Source organism: Hippoglossus stenolepis, chromosome 14 (assembly GCF_022539355.2).
Source record: "Hippoglossus stenolepis isolate QCI-W04-F060 chromosome 14, HSTE1.2, whole genome shotgun sequence".
NCBI lineage: Eukaryota > Metazoa > Chordata > Actinopteri > Pleuronectiformes > Pleuronectidae > Hippoglossus > Hippoglossus stenolepis.
In genome coordinates this window covers 16,932,092-16,953,194 of record NC_061496.1, presented here as the reverse complement: position 1 = coordinate 16,953,194, position 21,103 = coordinate 16,932,092, and the positions used below count along the sequence as shown (strand labels likewise).

The following is a 21,103-nucleotide window of genomic DNA, read 5'->3' as shown; positions in this document are numbered from 1 at the left end:
CCACTTCCTCGCAGCTGATTGGACGAGCATCCTGAACGTGGCGGGAGACAAACTGGAATCATCGAGGTAAACAAACCGTGAAATCCGACTGTACGTGGTGACCGATGATGAGCAGGTTGCGATCAGCGATGCGTCAGAGCAAAAGAGGCGGAGTGGAAGTGATAGAATCTGCAAAAACAACGAGGAAGAGGACAAAGACAGCGGTGAAAGAAGGTACCGTCACCATGGTGATGTTATTCAAGTCGTGTTGTTTCTAAAGGCAGAGGTCGAGGGGAGTGGGTTTATATTGTATGTAAACATGAAGCAGTGTTTGGTGTCTCCCGAGTCACCACAGCTCATCCTACTTTTATTCTCTTGTTAAGTTTCACATCTGTTTTCATAAGAGACTTCACTGAACATGTCTTTGCCTTCATGGTGCAAATAAAGCTTCACTTTATACATCAGGCCTATAAACCAGGATACGCGATATTTGTGCAGAGAGCAAAATCAGCTCTGCACAATAGCAAAGATAATTCATGCAAATGTAATCATGATATTATAACTATAATGATATTAAACTGTTTCTATAATGTGTGGGTGCTGAGCATTAGTTAAAGAATACGGTAATAGCTGCTGTTGTGATTTGTTTGATTGATTTTTATTATTGTGTCAGGCACATTATGTGCTCAGTCTGAAACAGGCTTACAATAAAAATATTTGATTAAAGCAAAAATTAAGGACATATTAAAGTATCTATAATCAAATAAAAAAGGCCCTGAACTATATGCAACATACTAAAGATCTTTAGTTCCACAAAAAAAATAGAATAATAATGTTTTGATCTTCCAGAGGAAACCACTGCCTCACCGTCCTCGTACCACACCTTCACTGATCCTGCTGCTGTGGTGCTGCTGCGCTCGGAGCTCCTGACGTGGTACGACAGGGAGCAGAGGGAGCTGCCATGGAGGACTCTGGTAAAAACACACACATTCAGTTTACTGGTTTGAGACAGACACCCAACAATCACAATATATATAATATATTATATTTGATGATGATGATGATGATGATGATGATGACAGCGCAAAAGGTTTAATGTGTGATTCAGGGACACGGTTACTGCAGCATAATGTTTTCTATTATAACAAAGATAATTTTATTCTATTATACTATTATACACACAAATACTACTTAACACAACAAAACAAAAATGAAATGTATAGTCAGTGCATTATAGATCAAACTGAGGCTGTGCAATACACTCTGAATATGATATTTTTATTTCTTAATGATTTTATCTAACAGTATTTGACTTGCAGCTGAATGTACAGTGATGTGATTTCTTATTTACGTCCTTATCTTATTTTAATGTTGCCTTTTTCAAACGGTCTGTTTTTATGTCTTAATCTGCATCAATTCTTACTTCAAGGATTCATTTAATGATAACTGAGTAATACAATGCATCTTTATCATTCACAGTGATATTCAATAATGCCCCAACATTGCGAAAAAATGGAATTGTTGTTTATGCTTTTACATGAAGTAATGTAAAGGCCGGCTCCCTGTATTTCTCTGACAGGCTGTGACAGAACCAGACCTCAACATCAGGACATATGCAGGTATGAAAATGTTTTAATGACAAATGTAAGATATTATAAGTTGCTGTTGACATAATTTACAAGAAGGTTTTCTCCCCTGTTCTCAGTCTGGGTTTCAGAAATCATGCTGCAGCAGACTCAAGTGGCCACAGTAATAGATTACTACAACAAGTGGATGAAGGTTGGTGTCATAAAGATATAAGGTGTTTATTAAATCTAGTGAATATCCTGCCTGGTGTGTAATTTGGACTTCTTTATGTTCCAGCGGTGGCCGACTGTTCAGGATCTGTCAGCTGCCACACTGGAGGTGATCACTAACAGCAGCTACAGAGAGTGTTCATCTAAAAATGTCAAAAATGTACTTGGATTTATTTATTTTGATCTATTTGTAGGAGGTGAACCAGATGTGGGCGGGTCTCGGATACTATTCCAGAGGAAGAAGACTTCACGAAGGAGCTCAGAAGGTTTCTGTCCGTGTATCTGTGTCACTTCTCTTCTTTGTTCCAGCAGCTTTGTGTTGATTTTCTGCCCAGTGCAAAGTGACTGGAATGGTCACACTGATAATTGATGAGAAAAATGCTAAGGAGAGGATTAAGAAGTTGTGTGTTAATTGTGTTGCTGTGTTTCTTTTAGGTCGTGACAGAGCTGAAGGGACAGATGCCTCTGACAGTTGACAGCCTGCTCAAGGAGTTACCTGGTGTGGGCCGCTACACTGCTGCTGCTGTTGGTTCTATTGCACTGGGACAGGTTAGTCATCTCACACACACACACACATGTTTGTAGGTGCTAGTGACAAGGTGACTGTGTCCTTGTTGCCTAGGTAACTGGAGCTGTGGATGGAAATGTGATCCGGGGGCTGTGTCGCCTGAGAGCCATCGGAGCTGACAGCACCAGTCCTGCAGTAACTGAGGCTCTTTGGTGAGTTTAAAGGCCAATAAATATCCCCAACAAACCCTGAATAAAAAGTAAACAATATACATTTTAATTCACCCACAGACATAGCATGTCTGATCTCAGCTGGTGAGTCAGTCCTGAGTTTTGGGCCTGTACCGCAAAAGCCCGATAGCCTCAAAGTCACTGTCACTATCAGCTGATCTAAGGTGGCGTGCGGCTTGTTTTGTAGTCATCAATAAAATCTTAAAGTCAATGCAGCAAGGCCAGAATCGCTTTTATGCAGTGGTGTATAGAGTACTTGAAAGCCATATGTGGCAGTCGACCATGACACGCGGCTCTCACCACAGCAACCAGAGACGAACCATTCAGGTTTTATCATCTTTATTAACTCAGACACACTTAACAAACATAAATCAACTTAAACCTCCGTCGGTCTCTTCCAGAGTCTCCCTGTGTCCTGTGTGTCTGCGTCTCCCGAGTGTTCTGCGAGTCCTCCTGAGGCAGCTCAGACTCTGCCTCTTAAGCATGAGGACCAATCAGCTAACAGCTCTCCCCTGTGCTGATTGATCCTCTGCAGTGCAGGTGAAGGGTGCTCTCCCCCCCCCGCCCTCTCGCCCCCTCGCCTCCACACCATACCTGAGTCAAAGTACAGATATCTTACCTGAAAGTGACTCCGGTAAAAGTTAAAGTCACCCGTAAGAAAATGACTTGAGTCAAAGTCTTAAAGTAGCTCATATTAAATGTACTTGGGTATCAAAAGTATCTGGTGTTGAAATTCACTTAAGTATCAAAAGTAAAAGTACAAGTGCCAAAATTAAAAATGCAAAGTGCTTTTTATAGTAGGCCTATACAGACACAAAACAACCGGTTTCAGTCAGTTATTTCAACTAAAGTAACAAAAGTAACTAAAAAGTAACTAAAAGTACGAAAGTAACTACAAAGTAACTAAAAGTACGAAAGTAACTAAAAAGTAACAGTACGAAAGTAACTAAATAAGTAAAAGTACGAAAGTAACTAAAAAGTAACTAAAAGTACGAAAGTAACTAAAAGTACGAAAGTAACGAAAAGTAACGAAAAGTAACAAAAAGTAACGAAAAGTACAAAAAGTAACAAAGTAACGAAAAGTAACAAAGTAACTAAAAGTAACGAAAAGTTACAAAGTAACGAAGTAACTAACAGTAACGAAAGGTTACGTAAAGTAACGTAAAGTAATGTAACGTAGGTGGCGCTATGACCCTGAACTAATATTAATATATGGATGTGTTCAGGTCAGGATTGTGATCATAGGTCAGTAGTTCGGAGCCGGTTGGATAATGCAGAGTGGATTTATAAAGTACTTCCTGTTTCATGGCGAATCAGTAGGTGGCGCTATGACACTGAGGAAATATTGACACAGAGCTGATCATGAGACATCAATTTGGCGGTGATAGGACAATGCACACTGGACTTATGACAACATCGTCTCCTTTGGCGAAGGATGAACCTTCGCCGCACCTCAATGTTTACACGGTTTGAGGAAATGTCACAATTCTGACCATGAGCCAATGACTTGACTGAGCTCTTTTGAGCTGTATATTGTAAAGCAGCCAGGAGCAGTTCATCAAAGTAAAACATGTCACTTCCTGTAGCCACCAGGGGCGCTGTGTTTTACGTCATGATTTCTGTGTAAATGTCATCAGGCCGGGACTTTGTCTTACATGTCTAGTTTGGACTCGATTCGACCAAATATGTCCGAGATACAGAACCTTGTGTTTTCATGTCGTGTAATCAAACTCTGACACCACGCCGTGTGACGAAAATCGATCTTTGTCTTTTCATCTCCATCTTGTTGTGATGACACGCATCTCCATATGAAGTTGATCTGATGAAAGCCCTGGGACAAGTACATCAAAGTAAAAATGTGGAAAATGGCCAATATGGCCACTACAGTCAAAATGGCGGGCTTCCTGTTGCTTTTTCCCATTGCACCTCTGACCTTTTTTGTTTGTCTTGTCATGATACACCTGGGCTACGATTTTTGTAAAGATCGGTGAAAGCTAACTGAGGGGCTTTTCCTTAGATGGCGCTGTTGAGCCATTTTTCCACGCCCATTTCAAATTACTCCAGAATACAATTACCTTTTAGGGTTTTGAATTCCCTGCAAACTTTGGGAACAATTTGAGCATGTCTAGGCCCTGAAAAAGCCCCAAAAGGGAAAAACAAATCCTTCGAAATACAATAGGACCTCCCACTCGGGCCCTAATAATAAAGACTGAACTGAACCGAGCTCCTGCATGAGTACCTGCCCCCCCGACGGCAAACAAGCCGCGGGGCCTGCGCGTCTCTCGAGGCAGGGGGCCCGCGAGTGAGTGAGAGAGAGGTGCGCCAACCTCTGCTGCTCAAGTAACGAGCCAGTTCTGAGAATATAAGGAGTAGAAAGTACAGAAATTTGTGTTCAAATGTAGGGAGTAAAAGTAAAAAGTGGTCAGGAAAATAAATACTCAAGTAATGTACAGATACGTGAAAAATCTATTTAAGTACAGTAACAAAGTATTTATACTTTGTAACAAAGTATTTGTACTTTGTTACTTCCCACCTCTGCTTTTATTTGGTTTCTTAAACCAGTCCTGATGTCCCCAGTTTATTGATTCTCGATGCATTGAGGAGAGAAGATGAGCAACACAGGTTAGAGCCAAGTAATACCCCCCACTTCTGAAGACTGCCCTGTGCTGGGTGTGTTTAAACCCAAATGTCCTCACATGACTTGAATTGTTGATCCCACTCAAGGAGACGAACTGACCATGAGACTCAGACACACTGAGTGTTTGTTTCGTTGGTCGACCTTAGCAGTGAGGTCATAGCTGTCCTAGAGACACTGAGCTGTTGTTTAGAGTGAATGACATTTGAGTGGGACCTGGTGCAGAAGCATTGGCCTCAAACAACATAAAGACAAATACAGTTGTCATTGTCTGCCATTATTCACAGTTCTCTCCTCAAGGGCAAATATGTTCAAGTAGGGGCTCTGATGTAGCGTGAGCAATTTTGTGTCAATTGGACAATGTTACCACAACTTAATTTTCACACTGATCAGTAGGTGGCGCTATGACCCTGAACTAATATTAATATATGGAGCTGTTCAGGTCAGGATTGTGATCATAGGTCAGTAGTTCGGAGCCGGTTGGATAATGCAGATTGGATTTACAAAGTACTTCCTGTTTTATGGCGAATCAGTAGGTGGCGCTATGACAGTGAGGAAATTCTGTTGTATTTCAGGGATCTAGCCAACACACTGGTGGACCCAGACAGACCTGGGGACTTTAACCAGGCCATGATGGAGCTGGGGGCCCGAGTGTGTACCCCTAAAGGAGCAGTGTGCAGCCAGTGTCCTGTCCAGTCTCACTGTCACTCGTATCGCAAGGTAAAGCCTGTCACTGGTGCTAACCGTTGTTAATAAGGAGTTTTCATGGTTTGTGCTTTGCCTTCTAAACACAGAAGAAGAAGTCAGTGATCATTAATGTCTGGGATCCCGTGTGTGAATGTGCAGGTGCAGCAAAACTCTAAGAAGCTTCTGGGGAAGCTGGGGGGGAAAACCTCATCCCTGCCTGATATAGAAGAATGTGGTCAGTGTTCTCCCTCCTCTTCCTCCCTCACATCTCTCAGACCTTCATGTAGATGTGATTCTAAATAACTTTAGAATTTTCTCCTCCTCCTCAGTGATCAGTGGAACATGTCGGCTCTGTCCCTCGGAGCCGTGGGACAATGCGTTGGGCGTTCACAACTTCCCCAGGAAGCCGGCAAAGAAGGCGCCCCGGGTGGAGCGAACTCTGACGTGTGTGGTGATCAGACGTGGTGACGAGGGAGAGGACGAGTACCTGCTCAAACAGAGACCGGACAAAGGTCAGAGCCTGCAGTGTTTCCTACTGGTGGAGGGTCTGTCTGTGGTGCTCAACAGCTTACACCAAAATTAGTCTGTAGCCTGAGGGTAGATATTTTGTTTTCACATTCTTATTTGAACCGCTAAAAAACCACTGTCAAAAAACGATTATAAAGCCCTTTGAGTGTCATCAAGACTAGAAAAGCAATATTCACATACAGGACATTCACATTTCCCTAAGTTTTCAATTTCAGTGGACAGAAATAATAAAAGAAGTAACAAATAAAGAAATACAAAAGACGGGTTTAAATAACTTAGAAAAAGTGATTGAAAGTACAAAATAACGTCTGTGTGTGTGTCTTTAGGGTTGTTGGCAGGCTTGTGGGAGTTTCCTAGTCTTCTGCTGGAGGAGGAGAGTTCTGAGATGAAACAGAAGAGGGCGCTCTGTGCTGTGATCAGCAGGATGCTGGGAACTAGTGTGACTGAGACCCTCCTCCAGCACATCGGAGACGTAAGCACAAATCTTACACACAGAGATAAAGTCTTTGTATATCTGTGTAACAACCCTCTGACTGATCACTGACTGATCACTGACTGATCACTGACTGAAAACTGACTGATGGCTGTTTGCAGGTGGTTCACATCTTCTCCCACATCCACCAGACGTATGTGGTTCACATTGTGCGCCTGAATGACTTAGACACACAAACACACACTGAAAACACACAGTGGCTCAGCAGAGCTGCACTACAGGAAGCTGCCGTGTCCACAGGAGTGAAAAAGGTTTGTGTTTTGGTTACACAGCTGTGTGTGTGTGTGTGTGTGTGTGTGTGTGTGTGTTATGATGATAATGATAATAATAAAAGTAGCCTGCTTTAACAACAGCAGTCTACTCGCTTAAATATGTCCTCTAATGTGAAACCTAAAGTAAAATATAAACCCAAGAGTGAGTGATATGTAACATGTGCTGTTTGTCACTTCACAGGATTTCAGTGGTTTTAAGTTTAGCTTCTCCCTGATATCACGCTGCTGTGGTAATTGTTTTTAAACCAGGAAATGAAAAAGCTGTTGTCTGGTTATTGTGGTTGTTAAATTCAGTTTCAGAGATTCTGAAGCATGATTGCAGGACGTCATTACTTCTGCCAAGGAGGTTTCTGTTTCTGCCTGTAACCAGAATTTGTCAAAAGCCACTCCACTGGTTTCCCTAAGTTGTGGAGAGATGTGGCATAACCCAAGGAAGAACCCATTAAAATTTGGAGTGGATCCAGGAATTTATTTCACTTGCGTTAGCCTTGGCGGAGGTATCTCTTAAGAACCCCTAGCTGTGTCTGTTTCAGACAGCAGGAGTAAGTGAGTGTCCACACATGAGTATTAACGGTTTCACATGGTTGTCTATTCTCCTGCAGATTGTGAAGCTGTATGATTCTGTGGAGAGTCAGAAAGAACAGACCTCTAAGGTAAGTACCTCTGCATATGTCTGCACTTCACGACCTTTTACAACAACGCACCTTATTTTATGATCCATAATAGCAGATGTCACATATCTCACTTGTTTCTCTTTGTCTCATTCAGAATGGAAAGAAGCAAAACGCAACTGGTGTCAAAAATAACAAGAAGCCACTGCCCTCCAAAAAAGCCAAACTGGGCGCAGAGAGCAGCGGAGGCCGACAGCTCTCGCTCAGCTGCTTCTTCAAAGCAGTGAAAGAGGAAAGTTGATGGAATTGGATGTGAAAGTCCAACATGGTGCCTTCACAAGTGTATGAACTCCCCTGTTTCCACATGAATGTATTGTTTTGATCCCATCACCGAATTCTATCCAATAATTTGAAGTGATACGTTTTTAAATGGCTTTATATTGAGTGTGTATACAGCTCTTATAAATCCCTGTGGGGACTTTTAGTGCATCATGTTGATTTTGAATGACCTCATTGCAGATCATGTTTTTATCACCATATTATGATCATGCAGACTTTTGCCTTTTCACCTTTATGATTAAGATGTGAACACTTCCTCCACCGCTGAGTGTTGTACAGAGCTCTGCTAGTTCACGGTTGGAGAACATCATCAATGTTGATGAGAAAAACACTGACAGTAATTTAGCTGAACAATGAGACATAAGATGATTTCCTCTGTGTAGCTCAACTAATCTCTAGTCTCTAAACTCCTCTGACTGTTTACAACACACCCACAACAATATCTGTTTATGATCCGGTCACAGTATTAAATAAAGTTTACGTTTGTGTACAATGAGTCAATGTCTCTGATTCGGGCAACAATATATTATCTTCCGGCTTTAACTGGATACATTTTTTGCTACAATAACCTTTAACAACTTAATTGAAATAATTTCTTGAGAAACTACGAAACCACTTTGAATATCAATCAGATGTAACCAACGTTTTACAGTGAACCCGCAGCAAAGATTCCACCAAGTCTGTGGTTCTTTCTTCAGAATAGACAGTTGGTTTCAGTGTCCTGATGCTTATGATAATGTGCTGATGAGTCACAGAGATTAAATATTCTGTCCGTTTTGAAACCTGCTCAACAGTAAGACAACACGAGGCTCCACATTCCTCATTTCCTCAAGCATAGAATTAGAACTTCATTCTTGTAATAGTACAACTTTGTCCTCATAACATTGCCACTTTATTCTAAAAACATTTATAACTATTTTCTCATAATATTACCACTTTATTATTGTAAATGTAGAATTTTTTTCTCATATTACCACTTATTTATCGTAAATTTACAATTTTTTTCTCGTAATATTACCACTTATTTATTCCAAATTTACAATTTTTTTCTCTAAATATCACTTTATTGTCATAATAATACCGTTTTATTTCTTGTATAACATTTTTTTTATGTGGCTCCTAAAGTTCAATGCAAAGCCCCCAGCAGAAGTCATTTTGGCGAGAAACAGCGCCCCCTCTGTTGTGACCATGAACCTGCTGATCTGAACCTGTGAGAAAACAAAGTGAAGCTAGACGCAGGACGCGGAAGTGATGCAGATGTTCCTGGAAACATCTGCACGTGCATCTAAAGTCTCTGTGGCGGAAGTTTACTCCACCCTAACCTGTGGATTCGCCGGTTTTAGTTCCCGGCGCCTCGGATTGTCGTGTTTTCTCTCAGCTGCAGATGATCCTGTTGTCTTCACTGATTATCGAGGGGCGGACCGCTACTGCTTCTGGTTCTGAGGTGAACTTGGCTAATAATTATTTACCTCAGGGCTCCACGCAGTGAGCAAAGGTTTCTGCGGTGTTGTCCCCGAGCTGCTGAAGCACCGTGTCAGAGGTGAGCTGATCCCTCGGGTCTTTGAATGCCGCAGATTCCACTGTTTCCTCCTCTTATCGTTACATTCCTCTGTTTCCAGATGACTTCAGCCTGGGAAAGTCTCCTGTCTACGTACCAGAGCGCACTGGACAATGGAGGTGTGTGATCATGCTCATTTTCTATCTTCAACATGTGCAGTCGACTTTATTTTAGCAGCAAACTTGTTTTTGTGTTCAGTGTGTGGGAGCTGCTGCCCCACAATGACTGCTCTGTGGCCTGTCACATGGTTAACGCCATGAATTGAATTATATATGTTCAGTATACACACACACACACACATTTGTATAAATATATATTAAGAACAGGTATAGAACTCAAGGTTAACCCTACACAAACTCTGTTTGTTTGTTCAGCTTTATAAAACTGAATTTGGTATTCATTTACAAAGTTGCACATACATTGTGTCATTTGAACTGGAAACTTGACAAACAACTTTGCAATTCCTGAGCAGACAAAACAAAAATAGTCCCTAAACAGAGGTGAAAGATTTCATAAATCCAATCCTTCATGTGTGTGAATTACTTCCCTGACACATGTCTGGCTGCTGGTTTACTTCCCCGTCCGGGTGCCACTCATCTTCCTGGTTGTATTGGAGCTATGTTACAAGGAAGATCAGAGATAAGCCATTTAATTGTCAGGGGGGAAAAACACAAAAGAAAACTTTATACATAAACTGAATTTGGTTTACATTTACACAATTGCATACAATGTCTCATCTGAGGCTGATGTGGAACAGGACAAACTGTATAAATCGGGCTTTTCCTGTGCAGACAAAACAAAAAACACCTCTTTACCTGGGACATGAAATGAATACGTTTGTGGGAGCACCAACTGGCATGTGGACATTGTCCTTTTTTGATTTCTGTCACTTCTGTACAGCAGCTAGTGTTTGTCAAAGTTCAAAAATTTTCCCTCAGCGGTGTTGAAATCAGGTCATCAAACTTTCAACAATTCAAGCTTCAGATGTGTCCTGACATGTGCTTGATGACAGTTAACTCCCTGACACACAGCATGTTTGTATGTCATGCTGCAGACAAGCGCACAGACCCGTGGCTGCTGGTCTACTCCCCCTTTCCGATGGTACTCATCTTCCTGGTCTACCTCAGCATGGTGTGGGCGGGCCCTCGTCTGATGAAACACAGGGAACCCTTCAACCTCAGAGTCGTTCTCATCGTTTACAATTTCTTCATGGTCGGCCTGTCTGCCTACATGTTCTATGAGGTTTGTCAGATCTGCTCTTTGTTTGTTTAAGCCAAGGGGCCAATTATATGTCACAATCCCTGATTCAGTAAAGTGCACATCTGAGTCATTCCTTGTTTACTGTTATCTTCATAGCTTTGAGCAAAGCCACACAGCAATGAATATATTTTGAAAATGGTTCTTTGTTCAAGCACATTGTGCAGATTTCAGCTGGGGCCCCCTGGCCCCCCCTACCACCTGGATCCGCCCCTGACCCTGAGCATGAAAATATGTCTTTTTAAAATATATATATATATATATTTCATTCATGACATTATTGTGTTTTATGTTTCTAGTTCCTGGTCACGTCGTTGCTCTCAAACTACAGCTACCTGTGTCAGCCTGTAGATTACAGCAACAGCCCGCTGGCCATGAGAGTAAGTACATGTAGGTTTCTCACATACATCATTTCAATCAGGAGAGACTGCAAGTGGAATTTTTTTGATTGCCATGTGTGACTTTAGACTTGATGTCATCGTGGTTGAAAGGAGGTGTGGCTGTATAGTGTAGAAAAGTGTGAATGAGAAGATTGTCTTCAGCAATATGATTGGCTGATTGAGATTATGGCAAAATCTGATTGGATTACCACAAACAACCAGCCAGTCAGCTGATCAGAAGAGGTGGAGAGTTTGAAAGTATTGTAAATGAATGGAACATAGAGAAAGTCTGATAGAACTTATACTGAGCTTATTTTAGTCACTTTGTTTGTTAGTATTAATTATGTTTGGATCATAATTCAAAGTAAAGTTTTTCTACCAGACGATTGGCTGTATATTCACTTTTACTTTGTTAATTATTCTATTAGCTCCCTTCTATCTTGCATCTGTCTGTGTATATTTTTGTTGTGCAATCCGTTCCACATGACGCGCGCCAGTGAGATTAATAAAGTTGTTTGAATTGAATTTAAATGTGTTAATAACAATATGTAAAACCCAGCCTCCTCCACTGTGCCCTCCGTCCAGATGGCCAGAGTCTGCTGGTGGTTCTTCTTCTCCAAGGTCATCGAGCTCAGTGACACGGTGAATATCACGTTAAAACATTTTCACATTCAGTCGAGCAGTGAGAAATCAGAGTCGTAACTCCAACAGCCTCCTCTACTCCTCTGTGTATGAGCAGCTCTTCTTCATCCTGAGGAAGAAGAACAATCAGGTTACGTTCCTCCACGTCTACCACCACGGCACCATGATCTTCAACTGGTGGTCGGGAATCAAATATGTGGCCGGAGGACAGTGTAAGTCAACTAATGTAGTTATTCAATCCCAAATATAAAAAAACATAAAGCATTTAATCCATGTTTTTCCCTGAGTAGTCAGAGCATCAGGTTCCTCTGTGACAGAGCTCCATTGTTGTAGAGACACATTAAAATGAGTGTCACCACTGCACTGAGTGACACAGTCCTTCGTCAGGACAAACAGCAGCACTGTGGTTTATTGTGAATTGATGCATTCACCATCACGCTGCTGTAAATACTCATACTGTGGATTTATACTTGCGTATAAAATCCACAGCTGACAATCTTCCACAACACATGTTAGAGCAACCTTTGCTCCCATTTGATCACTTTACATGAACATGTGACTTCTGAAGCTCTATGTCTACAGTAGAATGGCGAGGATAGTTCACCTCCTGTCAATAAAACCTTTCTGGGGAGAAGCCAAATCGGCAGCATGGCACGAACTTTGACCCTTTGAACTTGTGACATTTGCTTCACATTTGTGTATGAGACCATACGATGATGCAATACGACGTAAGCGTCTTGTATGTTAATGCATGAGTCAATGATTTAACAATATTGCAAATTTTAGCAACATTTACATAATTTATATTACTTATCACTTACTTTACTGCTGCTGTTTGCTCTTTGCTTATTACCTAGATCTGTTTACTTATATTTAATTGAAGAAATTCATTTTATAGTTCTTTTGCTGATTTTTATATTTTCCTTTATATAGTTTTTATTCTTTATATTTCTGTATCTTCCTTTTTTAAATCTTTATCACAGGCACAGTTGGATTTGAGGATGACATGTTTCGTAATTTTGTTGTTTGCATAATGACTCTTAAGTTCTTGATGAATGAATCATAGTGAATCTGAATGGTGCCGATTTGAGTACTTTTGTCCTTTAATTTCTTTGCTAAGACTTGAAGTGGAGACAGTTTTATATCAATACTTTAAAAACTAGCTTTTTCTCATTATTTGATGATGATGCTTTCTAATGGTTTTCCTGATTTGTTTTTTGCTCGGTTCTGTTTCTACCACATCCTGCAGCGTTCTTCAACGGGATGGGCAACAGCTTCGTTCACATCGTCATGTACTCGTACTACGCCCTGGCTGCCATCGGCCCTCACATGCAGAAGTACCTGTGGTGGAAACGTTACCTCACGTCCCTGCAGCTGGTGAGTGGCCCACGCTCTGCGTGACAGGAATCAAACATGTGCACACAGAATGTCTTTTAGGACCAATCTGAAGTTTTGTCGGCTGCCCCTCCAGGTGCAGTTTGTGATCTTCCTCGTGCACACGGGTTACAACCTGTTAGCCGAGTGCGACTTCCCCAACTCCATGAACATGCTTTTGTTTGGGTACTGCGTCACCCTCATCATCCTCTTCAGCAACTTCTATTATCAGAGCTACCTCAAGAACAAGAAGAAGCAGAAAATATGAGACGCAGTCACTGCAGCACTCGTCCACTAGAGGGCACAACAAGCCTACAGAATGAGGCTTTTTCTCATCGTCAACAGTCTGAGCTCATTCACAGAAGTTGTATATGTCTGTATAAAATACACTGTTCGGGTTAATAAAGCTTCACACTCCTCTCTGCATTATTTTAATTATTAAAAAAGAGCCATTGAGTGACCAAACAATTTATTATATCTTAAACTGAGAAATGACAAACATTCAAATGATTGTTGTTAACAAACTGTACATTTTATACACATGTAATGAAGGAGGTTGTTGTTTTTCCTGCAGTATTGCAGAATGAATGAGCCCCTCCTCTGGAAGTAAATGCAAAAGCACAAAACACTTAACAAAAAGAAAAGAAGAAAAGCAAACACACGGCAAAATGATATATTTTTCTCTACACTTCAGTCTGGAACAGATCGAAAGATGTAGTTCAGAGAGAGAGAGAGAGAGAGAAAACACGAGAGGAGGGAGAGGACGTTTTATTCAAAGTCCGTTCAGGAGTTTTGTATCGTCTGAAGTTGACATGTCAAAGCCGAGGAAATGTGGAAGCTTTGTCTGATTGTACTTTGTACGTAAGTGTGTACGTGATTGCACCAATGTAACCGAGTCACAATATCTGTACATGATGGGTTATTGATCAATAAATGTGATTCTGAAGCTCAGAAGGAAAGTTTCTGTCTCTTATGTTATGATTGTTTTAAAAAGTCATATTTTTTCACAACTTAAAAGAGGAGACTTCCATTTGATTTCTTTGATTTGTTTAAAATCAATAAAACCTCCTGAACCAGAAACTGATCAAATAATTTTAAAAGTTTTCCCTTTAACATATTTAAAATGTTTAACCGAACAGTTCCCAACCTGTATGTGTGAATCTGAGATCACAAGACAAACCTGAAAGTTCTCAGAGTGATTGATGAAACTTTCATCATGTTTTGGGGGATGCAAGAGACAGGAAGGACAAAATCGATCCAACAAAGGAGAGACGTCCTGACTTCTACCTGAAATACCTGATCCCAATATTCACATAGTGCAACTCACCAGCGTCTGTGGGAAGACAACTCCCTGCAGGGGAAATATCCTCATATTCAAACCTGCACATCCCGGGTTCATAACAGAGGCTCTCTGTTGTAAATCTGTCTCCAGCTCAATCCCAAATAACCCTCATGACATCACTGTGACATCATTGGGACAATTTTCTCAGACATTAGAAAGCAGAAGTTGTTTTATAGTATTGAGTATTAAATTAGCTGATGTGAATGAGTAAAATCAGTGGAGAGTCCCTGTAACGTCCCTCAAATCTTTGTTTATTTTCTTTTAAATAGTTTTCTTTTCTCCTGAAAATGGTTTATTTACAACCAGGAAGAATCTCTTTTCAGTTTTACTGGTGATGAGACATTTTTGTTTTAAGGGTTCACATAGTGTTTCGTAAATAACCTAAACTGACTTCAAGAGATTTGAGATAATGTTTTCACTCCTGTCAGTTTGTTGGTTGGTTTGATTGTGAGTAACATTACACAAAAACAACTTAACAGATTTCCATGAAACTTGGTAGAAGGATGTGGAGGCGCAGATCTGGAAAGAATCTGAAAGATTGGGAGTTTTTCAACGTTTACACTGATAATTTATGAAGTTTGATAAGAAGAGCCAGGCACATTAAGGGAACTGATCTACGAGTGTGTGATGAAATCATTCAGTGTGGTTTAATTTGAGAAGACTGTTGGGCCCTGGTGGAGGAATGTGCTCTACTGAGTGCCATTCTAATTTGGTCAGTTTCATCATCCATCTGACACCTGCAGTAAGTCTGTGGGACCTGGAAGAAAACAGGAACTAAAGGAGAAGTGTCCCGAGTGTGTGAAGACACATGTGAAGGAGTCGGACTGCAGCGTAGTAGAGTGTGAGTGGTGAAGCGTGTCCCGCTCCAGTGTTGCTCTATGTCTCTGTGTAGATGGATGACATGTGGCTCAGGCTGCGGTCGAAGCTGCCAACCTGGAAGAAAATGCTCTCCTCGGGGCTTGATGTGAACTGGCACCCTGCGTTGCCCTGCAGCTCCTGGGTCAAGTTGAAGCCTGGAACAGACATGATGAATGGGTTTCAAATTTCTGATAAAATCATTCAGGTTATTTTTTATGATCTGTATCCTTCATGATTCTGGAAAAAAAGGCCCAAGGTAAATCGTTATTACCCGAAGAGCCGGCAGTGCTGGTCGACATGTGGAAGCCATTGTGCTGATGGGAAGTGTAGGCGTGAGAATCTCCGGGGACGTGGACACCACCGACCGTCTGCTCCATCCTGTAGGAGTCTCCGAAATGGAAGCAGCTCTGAAAGCTGCCTTGGTATTCTAGGAAATGAGGGAGGATGTTAAAGAGGGGATGAGACGAAGAGAGAGAAGAAAAATAGAAGCCTGACTTGATCAACTGCCACCAGCGTCTATGGCCGATTGTTTCCAGGGTCAGTGAGCGTCCGCTCCATCCGGCTGAAACTTAATGGGGCTCTCAAATTATGACAATGCTATATTTGTGCTCGAGCTACCTCTGCCAGCCCCATAGTGTGTAACGTTCGTCCCCATCGTGTCAGTTCGTACTCAGAATCGACCGCAGGAGTCACGATAACGGGGAAGCAGCCTTTCCACGAGCGCTATTACGCAACTGCCTGACCACAGCGTGGTTAGCGAGACGTCCATGTGTAGATCTTTACAGGGAAAACAGTGTTTAAGGCATTAGGAAAAAGGCTCGGGAGTGACAGCTGAGCCTTCCAATGTTCGGGCGCTGAGAGACAGCTGAACACATGAGCCAGCGTTTTGTTGGCTAATTCAGTGCAGGGAAAAGGCTTCCGGCGTGTGGTTTTCCCCACTCTGTTTCTTCGACTGTAATCTCTCTGTCCTAAAAATGCTCTGACAGAGCCACAGGGCAGTATCAATGCTCCGACTTCCTCTCTCTCAGGCCTTTCTTGTGGCTCTGGTGGTGCAGACACAGAGATGTTAAGATATAAGTGTATTGAAATGACCCGGCACTGGGAATTCCTTCAAAAGGACATCATGCAAGAGTAATAGACGGGTTAAATGTTGCTGAATCACCTGCCACGGGAAATACAATTTGAAACGCTAATAGCCATTTTCAAATTCAATCCAAAACAGATTTCCTGAAACAATTTAGGTTACATTCAGCCAGATGTCTGGAGGTCTATCTTACCGTCATTAGCAGACTGATGATGGTGATAGTGAGAGTAGGGCTTTTGGTGAGGGTGAACATGCTGTTTCTCCAGAGGCGGAGGCTGCGGTGGTGGAGGAGGAGGAGGCGTCCCTGTTCCCTTCATCCCAGGAGACAGGAGGGGGCCCGACACCCTGAGGAAGACACACAGAGGGTGGGTGAGACATACTGTATGTGTTTAAAGCACTTAACAGTGTCGATCACTATTCAATAAAGTGCTTCATGCAATGTGACATCCCAATCAAAGCCCGAGCTACACGGCGGCGTGCGAACCACATGATCGGACAAACCCAGCAGGGCCGTCAGTGATCCTCCGCACACTGAAGAAGAAACAGTCCAGGCGTGTGGAAAACTTTGGCTCCCCACACGTAATCGTTCCTCCCACCACATACTATGATCTTATGTCAACAAACGGGAGAGTGTGCATTCAAGTGAAACCAACCCCCTCCGCTTCCCTCCCCCCATTCACATTCACACACACACACACACACACACACACACACACACACACACACACGTACACGTACACGTACACACACGACACGCACACACACCAGGCGCCCACCATGGCAGTGACCCCTGGCTTTGTGGCCTGGAGGAAAGAGGGCACCATCGTGTTTACATTCACGATGTCTGAGTGAAGGAATATTAAGATTACATGTTTGTGACTCTGTGGCCTGGAGTCTGTGTTTTGAGAATATTGATTGTTTAAATAAAGGTTTGTCCATGTTACTGGATACATTTGTCATCATGACACAGCAGTAGGCAAATCACATTTAGGGACATCATCAGCTTAAACTCTACATCACTTTGCACTGAGTGATATTTAAACGTACAATATGTAACTTCTGAGGGTCTCTCAAATAAAGCAACAACAAAAGACCTAGTTTGTTGATGTTGTTGTGAAGCAGCGTGGGATCATGGGAGTTGTTGTTTTCACTGCCATTGCCGATGAAAATCTACATGTTAGTGGATGAGGTTATGTATTAAAGTTTTATTCACGTTACTCAGCAAACGGCAATGACTAGTCATGATTTATTACAAGTAACCAATACAAAACAGCTGACTGGCTTTCAGAGTGTTTTTCATTTGTCATATGTCGTTTGCCATGGAAGTTATAGCAGAGATGAGCAAAGCCGCACGCAAAGCTGACATGACGCAATTAAAATGCGACCAAAATCACCTTATTTGTGAGATCTCTACGGTTTAAAGGCAAATGGTGAAAAGTTATGATCATAGCAGCTGCTTGTATTTCTGCCACATCATAGTTAAAACGGCCCACGCTTTAAAAACCTGCAGAAGGAATTGTATCCTCTACGTCATGGTTCATTGAGCTTCTGCATAAGCTTTCATTATTATCAGAGAATAAGTTCTGCTTGACATCCTATCGTCTAACATGAAAAGTATGCTGCTGTCATGATGGCTGTTAGTTCTGTCATTGCTGTGAGCAAAGGAATGGTTTTCCTCACATTTGTATAATTACGTCATTACTTTGCTGAAAGATGTCCTCCTCATGTGATGTGATGGCAGTTTAACGTGTCCTGAGACTATAAAGGAAGGAGTAGCTTTAGGAATACTCCTGTTCGATTTCTTGCGAAGTGATTGAGAAAATTTATACCATTCTGTCAGTGCACAAAATGTGACGCAAAGAGCCGAGAGATTGTTAGTTTAGTTTAGGACAACGACTGTAAACAGAGAGAAACTGATCAGTCCAAAGGCTTAAACAAAAACTATCAGCAACTGTCTTATATCCTCATTTATTTCATCGATGTAAAATCCAAAATGTAACATTAACAGGTTGTATGGAGATGTAGCGTGTTAATTAGTCATGTTTAGAAATGTTATCACCTTTAGACACAGCCAGGCTAGTTGTAGAATTAATGCTAAGCTAACTGGCCTCTCCAACATGCAGTATGGTATCAATCTTCTCATCAAACGTTCAGCAAGAAAACAAATAAGTATATTTACTAAACATGTCAAACTATTCTATTACCACATCTGGTAATTATTCACACACTTAAATGTTACATGTGAAACTTAACAAGAAACTCTAATTGAACAACAGTTTAATGACTTCATGTTGAACACTTGACATTAACTTGACGAAACAACAGCGATAAAAGAGTGATATCGAACAGACCTGCCTTTAAAAACAGAGCCGGCCAATCACCTCCCTCCAAATATTCAGCAGCTACTTACTACCCTCTCACGACTGCATATCAGGAATGCCAACTCATAAACTGCTGCTGTTGCTGTGTGTCTGTGTGGTAGCATATGGTTTGCACTAAGCACTATATGAACGTGATGACAGAGTGTTGCTGGTTGCTGGTTGCTGGCCTGGCTGGAGACTGCGATATGACCTACTGCTCCGTGCACGAGTCACGCCCACGCCGCTCGGTGACTGGCAGTGGCTTTTGGCAGAGAGTGAGCGATGAAAGTAGATGCTAAACAATGTCAAACGAAAAGTGCAAAATGCTGCTATATTTACTTTACAGTTTAATTAGCTGCAAGACGCAGCTTCAGGCTGCACATGTTTTTGCTTTTATCAGCGGAGATCATCAAAAAACTAATAAAAAATCAACTCTGGCATTAAGTCTTTTTATTGCCTCTAGAGGAGTTGTTGTGTTTTTGCTTCTGTTTGTCTTCTTCCTGTTTGCTTGTCACAAACTGAACTGACTCCCTGAAGTCTAGTGGAGAGATAAACCTTGAGTCAGTATGTGACTGTATTTTGGTGATTCCCATCATATGGAAAGTAACTAAGTAATTGTATTTTCTTGTGCTTAACTTGAGTATTTCCACTTTTTTACTTTCACTACATCTCTGACTACAAATGTTGTACTTTTACTGAACTGTAACTACACTATACGTTGATCAGCTGACAAAATGTGGTACATTATTTTAAACAACCCAATACTATTTAAAGTACTATTGGCTCATACTCTACTTAAGTAAATGTAACAACATAGGACTGTTACTTGAAAGAATGGACAATTGTTATCATGTGGCATTGCCCCCTTGCTGAAAGTCTCACTCCAGTAGCTTGTTGCACTAAAACCCTAAAACTCAGCTTTTATCCTAAAATGTACATATTCAAAATGTTTGTAAAGAAATTAATTCCACCGTGGCCTTAAAATGACTTAAATGCAGCTCTACATGTTCCTTCCTGTCATGACTGGGATCTATGAACATGCAAATGTGTCCCCTGCTCCTCGTCTCCCCACCCTCACAGCGCCACCTGCAGCTAAGGAGCTTTTTCAAGCTAATGAGGCCCACCCACAGGTTGAAAGGTTTGGTTTCTTAGATTTGTGACTCCCATAACTAGCCTGCACTTTATGATGTTGGAAATTAAATATTTTAGACTGCCCCATAACAGGGAGGCTTGTCGTGACCGCTCGTGTTACAACCTCCACAACCTCAGATGGACTGCACACCACACAACTGGAGTATTGTGGAGAATACATTTAGCAAGCCATGATATGTAATTCATCTCAGCAGCTGATTATCTTTCGCCTGCATTCGAGCATGTGTGACCATGCCCTTATGTGAATACATAGCCATGGCATTGGCTGTTTATTTTGCTCAAATTATGTCTTTTATCACATAAAAGCCACAAAGGAGACATGTTAACATGTTTAAAAACTTGATTTTCACCGGAGGGGGACTTTAAGTAAAAGATCTGAACACTTTCTCCAGCTTTCATTATAACTTTGACATAAACAAAATGAGGGACTTTCCAAATCCAAAGGTCGCAGGATTAGCCAATGAAAACAATTTAAATTTAGGAGATAGAGCTGATACCTTTAAAAGTAACAACAAATCGGAGGACTACCTGGAGGTTACCCCTCTTGTCATTGTGTAAATGTTCATATAGGTATCAGATTTAACAGTATATGGACTACACTTGACCTACATGTCTGTGCCGACAAAATTGAAGAGGCTTGTGTGACACCATGTGTTAGTTCAGCACTGGAGAAGCTCGCTGTTAGCGAGCGTGTCTAATCCACGGGTTGGCATAGGCCCAGTGCATGGCCATGTGTTCCTGTGGAGAGCACCGTTCCCCCAGGAGCTGCTGTCAGCACAAACTCGGGAAACAGTTATACTGTTCATATTTTTACGAGCTGCCTCTATGTGCAGCTAAAGTGAATCATAAGCTAATCACTGCCAGCTGCCACTGGCCCTGCTCTCGTCGCTCTCTAGCTCGCTAGCAGCTCGAGCTTGAGGTATGAGGGGAATCTTTCAAATGCCACATTAATCTCTCCTGCGATATTCATCTTCACTGACCATCCTGCATGCTCTCCTTTTTCCAGCCAGCCCACCCA

The 21,103-nt window shown here is 41.7% G+C and overlaps 3 protein-coding genes across 4 annotated transcripts in view; 2 read left to right on the top strand and 1 right to left on the bottom strand.

Annotated features, from left to right (window-relative positions):
* The first annotated feature begins 26 nt into the window (after nt 1-26).
* On the top strand, nt 27-8,568 carry mutyh (mutY DNA glycosylase). Of its 2 annotated transcripts, XM_047343061.1 has the most exons (15): nt 27-213; nt 829-953; nt 1,559-1,598; nt 1,685-1,758; nt 1,843-1,884; nt 1,970-2,041; nt 2,211-2,324; nt 2,398-2,495; nt 5,724-5,868; nt 5,995-6,070; nt 6,165-6,347; nt 6,690-6,835; nt 6,958-7,107; nt 7,731-7,781; nt 7,897-8,568. In XM_047343061.1, exons 1-15 carry the CDS (start codon nt 105-107, stop codon nt 8,038-8,040), a joined length of 1,569 nt encoding a protein of 522 aa, XP_047199017.1. In that variant the 5' UTR covers nt 27-104; the 3' UTR covers nt 8,041-8,568. The 2 variants fall into 2 exon arrangements, with proteins under 2 accessions (XP_047199017.1, XP_047199019.1); XM_047343063.1 differs by lacking the exon at nt 6,958-7,107.
* A 706-nt stretch (nt 8,569-9,274) lies between these two features.
* Nucleotides 9,275-13,708, top strand: elovl8b (ELOVL fatty acid elongase 8b). Its single transcript, XM_047343064.1, has 8 exons — nt 9,275-9,522; nt 9,698-9,755; nt 10,691-10,878; nt 11,193-11,273; nt 11,859-11,915; nt 12,013-12,127; nt 13,165-13,292; nt 13,387-13,708. Exons 1-8 carry the CDS (start codon nt 9,463-9,465, stop codon nt 13,555-13,557), a joined length of 858 nt encoding a protein of 285 aa, XP_047199020.1. The 5' UTR covers nt 9,275-9,462; the 3' UTR covers nt 13,558-13,708.
* A 33-nt stretch (nt 13,709-13,741) lies between these two features.
* Nucleotides 13,742-21,103, bottom strand: part of LOC124854739 (zinc finger protein GLIS1) — a 75,942-nt gene continuing 68,580 nt past the window's right edge. Inside the window, exons 9-11 of the mRNA XM_047343060.1 lie at nt 16,767-16,918; nt 15,761-15,916; nt 13,742-15,644 (exon numbers count right to left, since the gene is read on the bottom strand). Of these exons, the coding sequence (XP_047199016.1) occupies nt 15,508-15,644; nt 15,761-15,916; nt 16,767-16,918 (445 nt within the window). The 3' untranslated portion in view covers nt 13,742-15,507. The remainder of the gene's footprint in view (nt 15,645-15,760; nt 15,917-16,766; nt 16,919-21,103) is intronic.

What these genes read in the sequence shown, in the direction of transcription:
- mutyh (XM_047343061.1), top strand. Translation starts at nt 105, where the DNA reads ATGATGAGCAGGTTGCGATCAGCGATGCGTCAGAGCAAAAGAGGCGGA. An exon ending in GCCTGATATAGAAGAATGTG is followed by an intron (nt 6,071 to 6,164) that starts GTCAGTGTTCTC and finishes CCTCCTCCTCAG; the next exon opens with TGATCAGTGGAACATGTCGG. An exon ending in CAAACAGAGACCGGACAAAG is followed by an intron (nt 6,348 to 6,689) that starts GTCAGAGCCTGC and finishes GTGTGTCTTTAG; the next exon opens with GGTTGTTGGCAGGCTTGTGG.
- elovl8b (XM_047343064.1), top strand. Translation starts at nt 9,463, where the DNA reads ATGATCCTGTTGTCTTCACTGATTATCGAGGGGCGGACCGCTACTGCT. An exon ending in GAGCGCACTGGACAATGGAG is followed by an intron (nt 9,756 to 10,690) that starts GTGTGTGATCAT and finishes GTCATGCTGCAG; the next exon opens with ACAAGCGCACAGACCCGTGG. An exon ending in ACCTCACGTCCCTGCAGCTG is followed by an intron (nt 13,293 to 13,386) that starts GTGAGTGGCCCA and finishes CTGCCCCTCCAG; the next exon opens with GTGCAGTTTGTGATCTTCCT.